Genomic DNA, 16,498 nt, shown 5'->3' on the forward strand with positions numbered 1-16,498 from the left:
ACACATATATTGTTTTCTCTAAGACTCCAACTATAACTTGATTCAAAATTGAACCTATCAATCCAAATGATTTTAATAGTTAAGCGAAATGTATGAATATTTATACAAATTTTCTTAATTATCATGTTAGAATTTATATTAATAATCAATGGCTTAATCGATATTGTTTTAATAATTAAGAGATTTGATTGATAAAATTTATAATTTGATGGTTAAAATAGAACTATGCCTATAATTTAATGACTGTGTAGGTAGTTTATCCTTGATTATATATCCACCTACTTACTGGTGCACAACAAGGCGAAAATACGAGCAATAAGCCAAACCCTGCTCCGTTCCTACCTCCCAATCCCAAGTCCGATACAGCAAACTAATCATCATGCAAACGCTACTGCTGCCGGCAACTCGCTCAGTCATCTGTGCGACGGCGATGGGCCCTCTCCTGCTTCACCGTCATCGACCACCGCTCACACTCTCCCCTCCAGAGTTTCTCACTTCAATCAAAACTCGGAAACTAAACCCTCTGATGTCCCCTTTCGCTTCATATGATCCTCTTAATGTTAAAGCTTCTTCTTCCTCAGTTTCACCGAGTTCTACCTCCTTTAATGATGATGCTGTCAAAGAAAAGCTCGCTCAGGTACTCCCCACCCTCATTCTCCTTTTCTTAATCTCAGATTTTACCTTTTTAGCTGATAATTTTGGGTTTATGCTTTTTGGTTTAACTTGTTCAAATTTTTTTGATATAATATCTTCTGGATTGTTAAAAGAACTAAACCCCCTAAAGAAATGCAACCAGTAATCCGCATTGTTCATGTAATTTGAAGATATTAATTTTTTATCCATATTATTATTATTATTATTATTATTATTATTATTATTATTATTATTATTATTATTATCATTATTATTATTATTATTAAATATATATTAAACATATATATATAAATAATAATTACAGACCAATTACAACTGGACCGGCCCAGTTACAAATAAACCAGAACCGGTCCAAATCAAACCAGAAACCCTAAACATTTGGGTTTCCAGTTAGGGTTTCCTAACCCTAATCTAAACCAGCCGCCTCAGCTTGCTGCCGTTGGATCTGGCAAGATCCAACGGTCCAGATGGCTCTAGAGGGAAACCCTAGGGTTTGATACCCTAGGGCCACGCGGCGCCGCCCCAGTTTCCACGCGGCTGCCGACACATCTCGCCGCCTCCGCCGCTGCCACGTCCCAACCGAAGACTCCAGAAGCTAGAACACCAGCCGTCCACGCCATAGCTACGGGGTGAGTCACCACTGGCAGTCCGGTGACTCACCGAGATCCCTTCTTCGGACCGGTCCGACGGCTACAACGGTGGTGGCTATAAAAGCCACCACCCCAACCTGAAAAAAAAACCCGGAGACAGAGACAGAAAACGAAGAAGGAAGACAGAAAAAAAAAACACAGAAAGAAAAAAAAAACTACTAAACCAACGATCTCAGTCAAACATCCAGCAACCAAAAAAGGAAAAGGAAGGAAAGAAACTTACCGAGGAAGCCCCGACCACCGGATCTCACCGGAACCTTCGAAACACCGAAGGTATTTTTGTAGATTCGCTCCGATTGGGAGCTTTTTAGGAGGAAATAACACCGGAACCGTCCTTAGGACGGTCCGATCTATCTATTAGTGTAAAAATATTTTTTCCGGCCACCGGATGCGGTGGCCGGCGGTGACAATCACGGCGGCACACGGTTACCGTCCGGTGACCGGCTTCCCTCCGGTGAGGGAAGCTAGAGAGAGGCGAGAGAGTTTTAAAACTCTCTCAGTTTAGAGAGAGAGAGTGAAATGAAAAATGAAGGCTGACTCCAGCCGGTTTTGGACCATATATAGGCCTTCCCGAACGACGTCGTTTCGGGAAGGACTATGCGCGTAATTATAAAATAGTTAAACCACGTCCGCAGTCATCCCAATTTGTAAACTTTACATTTTAGTCACTAAATCAAATTTATAATCCTTTTAATTTGGTTCTTGAATTTTAATTTTATTCATTTTAGTCCTTTATATTAAAATAATATATTTAGGATAAATAGCAGATTTAATCCCTTAATTTTAATAAATAATATTTTAATCCTTAGTTTATATTTTTAATTTATTTTATTATAATATCCGAATTTTAGATAATTACATTTAGTCACTAAATAAATAAAATAAGAAATAGCATGTTTAATCCCTAATACTTTGATTAATATTGAATTAAGTTTTTAATTTTACTATAATTTAGTCATTGAATTTATAAGTTTTCATTTATTTTATTGCTTTTAAAATATATTGTTTTAGTGGTATTTTTATTGTTTTAATTTTATTTTATATTTTTAAATATTTTTATGTATTCATAAATATATATATAATAAATCTGGAATAAATTTTTTAATGTTTATTTTTAATATCGAAGAAAAGGACAGTCTTAATACAACTGGATGTCCTATTTTGATATTTTTTAAACAATATTATTTAAATTAATATTTATCAATATCAAAGAAAAGAGCTGTCTTAAGGCACCTAGAAGTTCTTTTCTGATATTTTTAAATAAATAAATATTTTTTTATATAATTTTGAAATAATAGGATTATAAATTAAATATATTTTTGAATTTTTATAATTTTAATAATAGAGACAATTTATAATTAAAAAGTACCAATTTTGGGCGTTGTAGGGGTGCTAATCCTTCCCTAAACGTAACCGACCACGAATCCCTTTTTATTATTAAGAACGAATTTTTGGTTATAAAACGCAGATCAGTTCATTTTTTTTAATTGATGTTTTTTTTAAAAAAACTCTTTTAAAAGAAAAATTTTTAGGTATTCGACCTACCTGATCCAAAAGGTCGATGGCGACTCACAAATTATTTTAAAAATTATTTATTCACATCAATTTCCCCGCCAAATTTAATATTTCGTGCCCGGACGAAAACCGGTTACGACAGCTTGGCGACTCTGCTGGGGACCGCTGGTCAAACTTTTAAAAATCAATTATAATTTGTCTCTATTAATTAAAAATTAAAAATTAAAAATTTATATATTTAATTTTTAATTCTTTCTTTTCAAAATTTTTATATTTACTTATTATTTTCATAATATTTACATGTTTTATTTATAAGTATTTTATTTCATTATTTATTTTGTCAGAGGTATGAATATTTCTCCTCACACACAACACTTGCATTGCATAACATAAAGCTCTAAAATTGAGTTGTCCCTTTTAAGTGGGAGTGAAAGCGACGTCTTCGTGAGAATTTATTCTCCGTGTCAGACCTAGCAAGTAACTTCCGGGGTTCATATGCTCTCTGTCTTCGTGAGAATTTATTCTCCGTGTCAGGCATAGAGAAATGTATCCCCTCGAATTGAACTCGATCCACTTTAGTCTGTGATGGACTAGGATTGAGGTTTAGCAACCCAAGGGGGCACTAACAAGGACAATTCGGGTACCTTTATTCTTAGATCTGAAACCTTGCATATAAAAAACCTTAGAAACTCTTCCGATCAGAAGTCATGCCAAAATTTTGTCCAAAATAGGTGTACACACAGGAGAAATGAATTCTGACTTTCCTGTTAATTTATTTATTGTTTAAATTACATGTTTATTTAAATTATTTAAATTCATAAAAGCATGTTTAAATAAAGAATATTTATGTAAATGTTACTATTGAATTTTTTATGTAAACTAATTTATTTTCTTTTTGTGTGTTCTTTATTTTTCTGTTTGCATAGCATCATACAGGATAAAAGACATTGATCCTTGTGTTAATTGTCTCATTGGAAAGCCTTCATCTATGGATAAAAAGTGTTCAAGTCAAGTAATTCTAAACTCAGAAGTAAGACAGTGGGCTGAGGATTTACAAAGACAAGAAGGAGACAGTCTGCAGGATGATTATGTATCTGACTTGGCCAGTTATGCTCCAGTTTCACTAAAAAGAAATGATATGCAAGATTTGCGAAGCATTTGGGAAAGTTGGGATTCAAACAAAAAATTGCAGTTTTATCAGACGTACGGAGACATCCCATATTTGCTCTATGTAGAAGTTGATGATGAATTACTCCGAGCCCTAGTTCAATTCTGGAATCCAGGGTACAATTGCTTCACTTTCAATAAGGAGGATTTGGTCCCTACTATTGAAGAATATACAACTTTGTTACATCTTGAAGGTGCTTTGGAGAATCGAATATATTCAAAGTCAATTAAAACTCAACCCTTTCGAGTTAAATTAGCAAAGATTGCCGGGGTACGAGAAGAATGGGTAGCATCCCGTACAAAACAAAAAGGCGAAAGCGAAGGCATTGCTTGGACCAACATTAGAGAACTTATTCAGAGCCATCCAGATATTAAAGTACGATTCGATTTATTTGCTCTGGGTCTATATGGTATGGTCATCTTCCCAAAAGTATTGGGATATGTTGAGGCTGCAGTGGTAGATTTGTTTGAACAGCTACTGAAAAAGACTAATCCTGCTTCTGCAATTCTAGCAGAGACCTTCAGATCGTTAAATGCTTGTAGAAAGTTAGGAGGTGGACGATTCTCAGGGTGTACCCAGTTGTTATATGTTTGGGTCCGTAGCCATTTCTGGAGGACAGAAAAGATTTCATACCGACGCTTTAATACGGATTACTCACCATTAAAAGAATTTCTGGAGCAGGAATGGCCGAAAGAAATTACGAAAGATATGTGGATTAATGCCTTTCGAAATCTGCAAAGCAATGACATTGTTTGGCGAGCCCCGTGGCAAATACAAAGGGAATTCATTTACAGATGTGGTGATTACAATTGGATAATGCTGCTTGGATTATGGGGAGGAATTGGATATGCACCACTTCTGGTCATAAGACAGTATGAAGGTCGTCAATTTGTACCTGTCACTGCTGGATTACAGTCATCTGAATTTGCATTCCACAGCAAAAATTATAAAAGAAGTATCATGGAAGCCGTTACAGCTTGGAAAACAACTTTTTGTATCCAAGCCAAAGCAGCAAAAGAAATGCTAACTCCTGATTATGAAGAATGGAGATCTGTCAGAAAAAACGAAAATATTCCTCTACCAAATCAAAATGAGGATATTTCTATGGAAGATCGCATTAAGGTGGTTCCATCAGAGATTGAAATCTTGAGAGCTGAGTTTGAAGCAGAAAGAGAAGGCTGGTCGAAAGAGTTAGAGCAAATGAGACAAGATAAAGCTATGTTGGGGGTTGACATTGACTTTCATTCATCACAATGTGCAATGTTGAAAAAAGATAAAGAAAAAGGTGAGGATGAGTACAGAGCCTTACAGAAAAATTACCAGGAGTTATATAAATCCCGAAAAGCATCAGGACCCAGCCAATCGACGGTACAGATGACCAGAGAATTGAATATCGAGAAAAGACGAGTTGAAGATCTGAAAGGAAAGAATAGCCGTCTACTCAAAAGCCTTGAGAAAGGAAAGCAAAAAATGGAAGATTTTGAGGTCGACAGAAGAGAGCGAATTATAAAACACAAGGCTGAACACCGCGAGATCATGAATGAAATGCAAAGAGAAAGGGATCGAGCCAAAGATTTAGAAGAGATAAAGAATGACATCTTTAATAAATTTGAAGGTGAGAAAAATATCATGTTCAAGGGATTTGAATCTGAAATGAACCAGTTGATTGCTGAACTTGAAGTCAGAGGCCAAAAGATGGAAGAATCCAATGTTGAAAAAGAAAAATGGGAGCTGGAAAGAAAAAATTTCAACACCAGACTTGAGGTAGAGCAGGAAGTGGCTAGAAATTGGATGCGAAGATGCAGAAACAAAGATGTTCAGATCCAGAAGCTTAATCAAAGAACGCAAGAAGCACGAACAAAACTTGAAGAAGATCTGGATCAGTCTAGAAATAAAACTCAGAGTTTAATGCTTACATTTTGCAACTTGAGGAATCGTTGTTTCAAGAAAAGGTTCGTCTAGGGCCTAATGATCTCAAAGAAAGTAATGAGGAAAATGCTTCACTGCGGAGACGCATTAGAGATCTTGAAAAAATTCTGCACAATTGTCAAGTCAGAATCACTGAGTTAGAACAAACTCTTGAAGGAACAATGAACAATGGCAAAAGTCAACTGAGTTCTATGTTGAAAGAAGTGAAGAAAGAAGTAATATGGTGTTCGAGGCCATGGTACAAATGAGCGAAGTTGCTAGATATGTTGGGGAACTAGCTGTTGAAGCCAAAATAATTGAGCATCACGTTGATCCAGTTTCTAAGTGCGGAAAGAAGGTGTCATGGTTAATGAAAGAAATTATAGAGCTTAATAGGAAAGCTACGCCTTATCTGTAGTTATGAACTATTATAAAGAAACTTTTGTATGCCGATGAAAGTTGTTCTATGACAGTTAACTTTTTGGGATCAATGTTTTTTACATACATGCATTTTGCATACATTCATCATTCATTTCATAATTTTCGCTATGAATTATTATTTTATTAAGTTAAAATTCATTAATTAAAATTTGGAAAAATAATATTAAAAGATTTTTCAATCGCAGTTACTCTGGCCAAAAGAGAAATACTACATCACTACGGTACTAGACAAGCTACTAAGAGAATTATGGAGGATAAAATACAGCGTATTGAGGAACAGCATCATAAAGAACAAGAAGAAATGAGAATGAAGTTGGAAAAAATTGAAGCCATTATCACAAGACAGTATGATGAAGAAAATAGGGATATGTTTAAAAGGCAGGCTATTACTGGAAAAATGCCTGAAAATCCTGTATCTTTTGATCAAGAATCTATGCATCCTCTAGGTTTTCCACCAGAACCAATTTATCATTCTGGTACTACACCTATACAAATCAATGCTCGTACATCTGCATTACAAGAAGTCAAACCACATGAAGATCAACAAGTGGATCCTGCATCTTCAAGCAAAAATCCGCTTATATCAGATGTGAAAATGGGGGATCTTAATACTGATCATTTGATCCCGGATTTGAATGAGCTGAATGAGAAACAAAAAGTAAATGAAGAACTGACCAGACAGATCAAGAGCTTAGAAGAACGAATGAAATCCGTAGAAATAACTGAATCATTCTATGGGTTTGATGCTAGTGAGTTGAGTTTGGTTCCAGACTTAATCCTTCCCATCAAGTTCAAGGCTCCCGAATTTGATAAATATGATGGTACTACATGCCCTTCATCCCACATTACTATGTTTTGTCGAAGAATGGCAGGATATGTGAAGGACGAGAAATTGTTAATTCACTGCTTTCAGGATAGTTTGACAGGACCGGCTTTAAAATGGTATACTTAATTGACCAAAGCCAACATTAGATCTTGGAAAGATTTGGCTAAAGCATTTTTAGAGCAGTACCGCCATGTGACAGACATGGTCCCTGATAGATGGACTCTCCAAAACTTGGAGAAAAAGAATAATGAAACATTCAGACAGTATGCCCAGAGATGGCGTGACACTGCGGCTCAAGTTCAACCACCTTTGTCAGAAAAAGAGGCCACAGTAATATTTGTTCATACATTGAAGGCTCCTTATTTAAATCATCTAATGGGAAATGCAACCAGAAATTTTGCAGATTTAGTCATTTCTGGAGAACTAATTGAAAATGTCTTGAAAAGCGGCAAGATTGAATCGAATGATGGGTCTAGTTCCAAAAGACCTACATACCGGAAAAAGGAGAATGAAGTCAACAATGCAAATTCTTACAGCAAAGATTCATCGAAAAGTGTTACAATAACCCAGCCAAGGGTTAAGAAAGAGGAAACAAACACTAATCGAGCAGAGTCCAGAGGATCTCGAAAGGAAAATGAAAGGTTGTCTTTTACACCTTTACCAGTACCGTATGCAGAGATCTATGATTCGCTGTTAAAGCAGTGTTATCGGGCCTTATCCTTGGTTCCCATACAACCACCATTCCTGGTATGATACAAAGGCACACTGTGTTACCATGAAGGAATTACGGGTCATTCCATTGAAAACTGTTTAGCATTCAAAAGGGTGGTTCAAAATTTGATCAACACTGGGAAGTTGGAATTCAACACCATCTGCATCAAATCATCCATTGCCAAATCATGGAGATAAAACGTGAATGTAATTCAGGAAGAGAACAGAAAGAAAGCAAAAACTGACATTTCTGAAATTAAATCTCCGTTGTTTGGGTATTCCAACAACTCTCTTTAGCCGGTATAATTCCACAACAATTCAGGCCAAAGCAATGAAGGCAAGAATTATTGTGAATATCATCAGGAGAAAGGGCATAAAATTCAACTATGTCCTGAGTTTAGGGATTTGGTGCAAAAATTGATGAACAACAGAGAAATAGAATTCTTTGAAGAAGAACCAGAAAAAAAAAAGAAGATGATGTTTGCTCATCAGGATTCTAAACCAAGTCAAAGAATAAATGATCCTGTGATCATTAATGTAAAATCATCTACGGCGATTCCTGCACCAATAAAGCCGAAAGTAGTTATTACCACTCCTCTACCATTTCCATACAAAGATACCTGCAGGGTACCTTGGAATTATACTACCAATGTTTCAATGGTAGGAGGATCTGTTTCTCTAGAAAAAACAAAAGAGAAAATACAAAGTCTGAGTACAACATCGGCATCTGAAGCAGTGAGCGAGGTCGGTTTCTTTACAAGAAGTGGGAGATGTTACTCTCCCGAAACATCCAATGCTTCAGAACAAGTGAAAGCCAAAGGAAAAGCCATGGCAATACCTCAGAAGGTATTTGAGGATGAATCCCTTCCAGCATTTAATGAGCTGTGACAGAAAACAAGCTCAAGAATTTTTGAAATTCCTGAAACATAGTGAGTATAGTGTGGTTGAACAACTACACAAACAACAAGCGAGAATTTCTATTCTTGATCTATTGATGAATTCAGAAGCGCATAGAAATGCTTTGATGAAAATCCTCAATCAAACATTTATCCCCGAAGATATATCCCTCAATAAACTTGACAGAATTGTGGGACATATAGCCGCTGACAATTACATAACGTTCACGGATGATGAAATACCGGAAGGCGGAATGGGGTCAGTAAAAGCTTTGAACATCACGACACATTGTCATGGTCATGTGTTGCCAGGAGTATTGATTGACAATGGGTCTGCTCTCAACTTGATGCCTCTAGTCACACTTCAAAGAATGCCTCTGGATCAATCACACATGAAGAGTTATCAGAATGTAGTGCGAGCATTTGATGGTACTCAAAAAGAAGTGCTTGGGAAAATGGAAATACCGTTGTCAATTGGCCCAGTCGTGTACAATATTGACTTTATGGTGATGGACATCCACCCCACATATAATTGTCTATTAGGGAGGCCATGGATTCATTCAGCAGGAGCCGTTCCTTCTTCATTACATCAAAAATTGAAATTTGTTGTTGATGGACAACTAATATGCGTCAGTGCTGAAGAAGAAATCATTACGTCTGTAACAAGCGATATTCCATATATCGACACCAATGATGAGGCTCTTGAATGCTCTTTTCGAGCTCTTGAATTTGTAAATGCAACCTTTATTGCAGAAGGAAGCAAAATCCCATATCCCAGATTGTCTGATTGCACCAAGATGACGGTACAACAAACTTTAGGCATCGGAGCTAAAGCTGGGAGAGGTCTAGGAAAGAATCTTCAAGGGATTTCAGTTCCTATCAGAATAAAGATGAAAAAAGACCGTTTTGGGCTAGGGTTTAAGCCCAATCTTCAGCAAAAGAACAAAGAGATGAAAAGAAGATGTGAAGACAGAAAGGCAAAATTGAAAGGGGGAGAAATCCTTTGGAAACACATGTCTTTCCCACAGTTGAAGACCATATTCAGATCAGGGGGAACAATTAATGTAGAGCAGCAGCTTGTTGAAGCATTTAAAGAAGAAAAGTTGACGAAAGATCAAGACATAGTTGAAAAGGCTATGAATGGATTATTTATCAACATGATCATGAATGACAACAAGACTGGCAAGTACTTGGATAGGATTCGCCCATGTTTTCCTGGAGAAACACTCACCAATTGGACCGCTGAAGATCTTCCTATAGTTTTTAATATTAATACAGAGTAATTCAGAACTAATCTTTATGTTTAGCTCAAAAATATGAAACTTTTTTGTTATCTTGTAAAAGAAATTATGTTAAATATAAGAAATTTTCTTTAAAATTTTCAGATGGCAATCATTCTTTACATTTATTACATTTTTACATTTCATAAATTTACTATATTCTTTCGGAAATATGTCCGACTTAAATTTGCAGGTGTCACCGTGTTAATAGCATATGTATTCCTAAATTTAATCCAGTGATAAATTTAGCATCCTATATGTCTGGAAGAAATCAATGGTTGTGAGGATGAACTGGAATGTGATATTCCTACTGAACTATTAAGATTGGTAGAAAAAGAAGACAAACAAATTCTACCCCACAAAGAAGAGGTTGAGACTGTGAATTTGGGAACAGATGAAGATAAAAGAGGTGAAAATTGGTACCACTCTGACAGTCCAGATAAAACAAGAATTGATAAATCTCTTTCAAGAGTTCAAAGATATCTTTGCATGGTCTTATCAAGATATGCCCGGTTTAAGCACAGATATAGTGATACACAAGCTTCCAATCAATCCAGAATATAAACCGGTCCAACAAAAGCTCAGAAGAATGAGGCCAGAATGTTGTTGCAAATCAAAGAAGAAGTGATGAAACAGATCAACGCAGGTTTCCTACAGCATCTAAATACCCAGAATGGGTAGCCAACATTGTTCCCGTACCAAATAAAAATGGGAAAGTTCGAATGTGTGTGGATTACAGAGATCTCAACAAAGCTAGTCTGAAAGATAGTTTTCCCTTACCCCACATAGATACATTGGTAGACAATACTGCAAGACATGCATGGTTTTCATTTATGGATGGATTTTCAGGATATAATCAGATAAAAATGAATCCTGAAGACATGGAAAAAACAACATTCATAACCATGTGGGCACATTCTGTTATAAAGTGATGCCATTTGGATTGAAAAATGCAGGGCAACGTATCAAAGAGCCATGGTAACTTTGTTTCATGACATGATGCACAAAGAGATTGAAGTATATGTAGATGATATGATTGCCAAATCCCGAACTGAAGAAGAACATATTCAAAATCTAAGAAAGCTTTTCCAGAGATTGAGGAGATATCAATTAAAGCTCAACCCCGCTAAATGCACTTTTGGGGTAACTTCTGGAAAACTTTTGGGATTTGTGGTCAGCAAAAAAGGAATCGAGATTGATCCAGATAAAGTCAAAGCAATTCAAGATCTTCCACCCCCTACAAAAAAGAAGTTCGAGGATTTTTGGGAAGATTAAATTATATATCTCAGTTCATTTCTCAATTAACTGACAAATGTGATCCAGTGTTCAAATTACTTCGAAAGAACAATCCTGAAGTCTGGAATGAAGAATGTCAAGAAACTTTGGATATTATTAAGAAATATTTATCCAATGCCCCAATTTTAGTATCACCAATGCCTGATAGACCATTAATTCTCTACTTAACGGTCTTCGAAAATTCGATGGGATGTGTACTAGGACAGCATGATGAATCTGGAAGAAAAGAAAAAGCTATTTATTATCTGAGCAAGAAATTTACTGATTGTGAAATTCGATATCCACCAATACAAAAATTATGTTGTGCCTTGGTGTGGGCTACTCGAAGACTCAGACAATATTGTATACCATACTACTTGGTTGATATCAAAGCTTGATCCTTTGAAATTCTTATGGAATCACCGCTTTGACAGGAAGAATGGCTAGATGGCAGATGTTATTATCTGAGTTTGATATTGTATAGTCAACCAAAAGCGATAAAGGAAGTATAATAGCTGATTTTCTGGCCGTCGTGTATCAATGATTATCAGCCTTTGAACTTCAATTTTCCCGATGAAGATTTGTTATGCATATCCATGAATGAAGAAGTCAGAACAAATGATGAATTTGTAACTTGGAAACTTTATTTTGACGGAGCATCTAATGCTTTGGGACGAGGATCGGGGCAGTGTTAATTTCTCCAGAAAATGTTTATTATCCCTTTACAATAGACTGGAGTTCTTTTGCACCAATAACATGGCGGAATATGAAGCTTGTGTCATGGGATTGAAAGCAGCTATAGAAAGAAAAATCAAATTTCTCAAGATATATGGGCTTTGGCTACATTAGCTGCTATGTTTCAGGCAACTAAGAAAGTTGATATGATGCCAATCAAATGCAAGTATATGAAATTCCTGCACATTGTTATAGTGTGGAAGAAGAGGTAGATGGTAAACCATGGTATCATGATATTCTGCAATATATCAAAAATCAAAGTTATCCACCAAATGCATCAGAAATTGATAAAAGAACTTTGAGAAGAATGGCTGCTGGATATTTTGATGGAGAGATTATGTATAGAAGAAGCAGTGATCAAATGCTATTGAGATGTTTAAATACCAGCGAAGCTCGAAACGTCATTGAAGAAGTACACAGTGGAATATGTGGAACACATGCAAATGGTCTTTCCATGGCCAGAAAATAATGAGATATGGATACTATTGGGCTACTATGTACACAGATTGCATTGATTATGCAAGGAAATGTCATAATGCCAGATATATGCAGACAAGATTCATGTACCCCCATCTCCTTTACATGTAATGACAGCACCCTGGCCATTTTCTATGTGGGGAATAGATGTCATTGGAGCAATCACACCAAAAGCATCGAATGGACATTGCTTCATCCTTGTGGCAATTGATTATTTTACCAAATGGGTTGAAGCTTCTTCATATGCCAATATTAAGAGGTCCCAGTCTGCAAATTCATAAAGAAAGAGATAGTTTGCCGGTATGGCCTACCAGAAAGGATCATTACAGATAATGCTCTGAACCTGAACAACAAAATGATGACCGAACTTTGTGCACAGTTTAAGATCAAACATTCAAATTCAGTGGCATATCGTACAAAGATAAATGGGGCAGTTGAAGCAGCAAATAAGAACATCAAGAGAATCATTACAAAGACTACTGAAACTTACAAAGATTGGCACGAAAAGTTACCTTTTGCTCTATATGCATACCGAACTACTGTTCGAACATCTACTGGGGCAACGCCTTTTTCTTTAGTCTATGTGATGGAAGCAGTATTACCAATTGAAGTTGAGATTCCATCTCTTCGAATATTGAGAGAAATAAAATTGGATGAATCTGAATGGATCCAAGCTAGATTTGATCAATTGAACCTTATTGAGGAGAAAAGATTGAAAGCTGTTTGCCATGGACAGATGTATCAAAAACGGATGATGAAGTCTCACGACAAAAAGTACATCCAAGAGATTCCAAAAGGGTGATCTAGTACTAAAAAGATCTTGCCTATATATAAAGATTTCCAGTGGAAATGGATGCCTAATTGGGAAGGGCCATACGTTGTGAAAAATTCCAAAAGGGTGATCTAGTACTAAAAAGATCTTGCCTATATATAAAGATTTCCATGGGAAATGGATGCCTAATTGGGAAGGGCCATACGTTGTGAAAAAGGCCTTTTCCGGAGGAGCGTTGATCTTGGCAGAAATGGATGGAAAAATTCTGAGAAATCCAATAAACTCGGATTCTGTCAAGAAGTATTATGCTTGAAGAAAAAAGAAAAAAGAAACAAAAGAAAGAAAAGAAAAAAAAGAAAGAAAAGAAAAAAATAGAAAATGAAAAAAAAGAGAAAAAAGAAAAAGGGGGTCAAGGTGAAAACCCGCAAAGGGCATCTTGTAACCAAAGGAAGGATTTGAGTTGAAAACCTGAAAAGGCGGCTCAAATGCAGGTTGATATTAGGCATATGACAATTGAACTATCTTAAGATTTTGACAGTTTGGGAGAAACTTCACATCTACAAGCATTTCAACAACGTTTGAGATCTTCCAGACAAAAGCTTACATCATCTCTAAATTGTGTCAACTTGATTAATTTAGAAATTCAATTTATTCTTTTCTATTGAACTAACATAATTTTGAAATAAATTAAAGATTTCTGAATATCACTTTATGTTAATACTTTAAATACATGGAATACAAAGTAACATCATCACCATCTTAAAGCCATGAACAATCAAAATTGTTACACGGATGTTACCGACAACAAAGTCGAATCCGCCAAATCTACTCACAATGCTCCAACCGATCACCATTCAGTTCTGCACATCTGTTTTCAAAAATATACTAAGACAATAGAAGATGATCTTTGCAGCAATGATTCCAACAAAAGGAAACAAGACATTGATATCACTGGGAAATATGTCTCTATACAGATCCTTGTGTATGGTTTTTAAAGAAAACTAGAAGTATTTCCACCTCATCAGGTTCAAGTGGAGCAACTTTATTCCTTCCAACCCATACTAGATCCATTTTCAGCACTCATCAAGAAAATACTTCTGGACACTCAAGGAAGGCCATATTTCTTTGTCAATGGAAAAGCATCAACACATGGAGGAAGTAGAAAGAGAAAATCTGTTCTTATTGGCAGAATTAAGAATATAGCCTTTTTAGTGTAGCAGCATGGAAATGCTTCGAATCTACAAATTTTGGCTTTACATCGAATACTGTGATCCAGTCCAAACATTAAATAGAACAAATGAATTTGCCAATAGCTCTTCTGTGTGTTCTTTGAGTTATCTGACCTGGTTTAGCAGAACAATCATTGAGTTTAGAAGATGAATTTGCCAATAGCATCTTCTGGAAGTGTTCTTTGAGTTAACTGACCTGGTTTAGCAGAATAAGCATTGAATTTGGAAGATGAATTTGCCAATAGCCTCTTCTGGAAGTGTTCTTTGAGTTATCTGATCTGATTGGACAGAATCAAGCATTGAATTTGGAAGATGAATTTGCCAATAGCATCTTCTGGAAGTGTTCTTTGAGTTATCTGATCTGGTTGGACAGAACAATCATTGAGTTTAGAAGATGAATTTGCCAATAGATCTTCTGGAAGTGTCTTTGAGTTATCTGGTTTGGTATGAACCCAAAAAACATCATTGAATTTGGAAGATGAATTTGCTCATAGTAAAAATAAGGATACTCAATAGCATCTTCTGGAAGTGTTCTTTGAGTTATTTGATCTGATAAGAACTACAGAACCAATCATTGGAATTAAAAGATGAATTGCATGATTATCTTCATTAAGAAGCTTCTTTTCAAGCTTCTTCTACTTCTTCCTTTTCAAAAATCATAGCCCAAGTTTCGCCTTTGCTTGTAATTGGGATCATTGCATAATGACTTCCTATTTTTTACCAGAAGAAGTGCATCAGCAGCCTTAGTCATTTGAGCAGCACATATAAAATTTGCCAATTCTGCAATTGATAAATCTGGACCACATTTCTCCAGGGCTATTGAAGTTTCAGCCCATGAGAATCCCATTTTTGTCAAGTATAACAGTTTATTCTCTTCATCAGAATCAGAATTTAAGATTTCTCGGTATTAGAAGAACTATCGATATCTGTGAAATCATCTTGAAAGGTCACTTCATAATCAAATGAATTGTTATCAGAATCAACATGTTGCCTGAATGCAAGCTTTTCAAGAGCCTATACTATTGAGTTTTATTCTCAAGAGGTTTTGTGACATTATATCTACATACATTTGTCAAAGATGATATATTCTTGATTTGAAAAAGAAAGATCTATTGGGTTTTTACAATTGAAGAAATATTCAATTCACCAATCTGAAATCAAATAACTTAACATTCATGCATCATTTTAGGTGTTTACAAAATAGGTGCATTTTCATTCATTTTTATTCTTGTTGAATTTTTAACAGGAATTTCAAAGATTTTAGCAAAGATTCAAATCTATCATTTGAAAGATTAGCTTTTCCAGAGAAAGTTCATAATGAGAAGAACTCATCTGAAGAAGGAAGAAGAAGTTCATAATGAGAAGAATTTGTTCAACTTTTTACCTGAATTCATCATTTGAGAGATCAGCTTTTCCAGAGAAAGTTCATAATGAGAAGAACTCATCTGAAGAAGGAAGAAGAAGTTCATAATGAGAAGAATTTGTTCAACCTTTTACCTGAATCCATCATTTGAGGGATTAGCTTTTCCAGAGAAAGTTCATAATGAGAAGAACTCATCTGAAGAAGGAATAAGAAGTTCATAATGAGAAGAATTTGTTCAACCTTTTACCTGAATCCATCATTTGATGGATCAGCTTTTCCAGAGAAAGTTCATAATGAGAAGAACTCATCTGAAGAAGGAAGAAGAAGTTCATAATGAGAAGAATTTGTTCAACCTTTTACCTGAATCCATCATTTGAGGGATCATCTTTTCCAGAGAAAGTTCATAATAAGAAGAACTCATCTGAAGAAGGAAGAAGAAGTTCATAATTAGAAGAATTTGTTCAACCTTTTACCTGAATTCATCAATTGATGGATTATCTTTTCTGGAGAAGTTCATAATGAGAAGAACTCATCTGAAGAAGAAAGAAGAAGTTCATAATAAGAAGAACTTGTTCAACTTTTTGCATAATTCTATCGC

At 35.6% G+C, this 16,498-nt stretch overlaps 1 protein-coding gene across 1 annotated transcript in view; it reads left to right on the plus strand.

The window, feature by feature from the left end:
• The first annotated feature begins 312 nt into the window (after window positions 1–312).
• The window catches only part of LOC120144592 (protein TIC 21, chloroplastic-like), a 29,735-nt gene continuing 13,549 nt past the window's right edge, over window positions 313–16,498 (plus strand). Inside the window, 1 exon segment of the mRNA XM_039158624.1 lies at window positions 313–637. Within this exon segment, the coding sequence (XP_039014555.1) occupies window positions 380–637 (258 nt within the window). The 5' untranslated portion in view covers window positions 313–379.

The sequence above is a fragment of the Hibiscus syriacus genome, unplaced genomic scaffold, assembly GCF_006381635.1.
Source record: "Hibiscus syriacus cultivar Baekdansim isolate YM2019G1 unplaced genomic scaffold, ASM638163v2 tig00110890_pilon, whole genome shotgun sequence".
In the NCBI taxonomy this organism is placed as follows: domain Eukaryota; kingdom Viridiplantae; phylum Streptophyta; class Magnoliopsida; order Malvales; family Malvaceae; genus Hibiscus; species Hibiscus syriacus.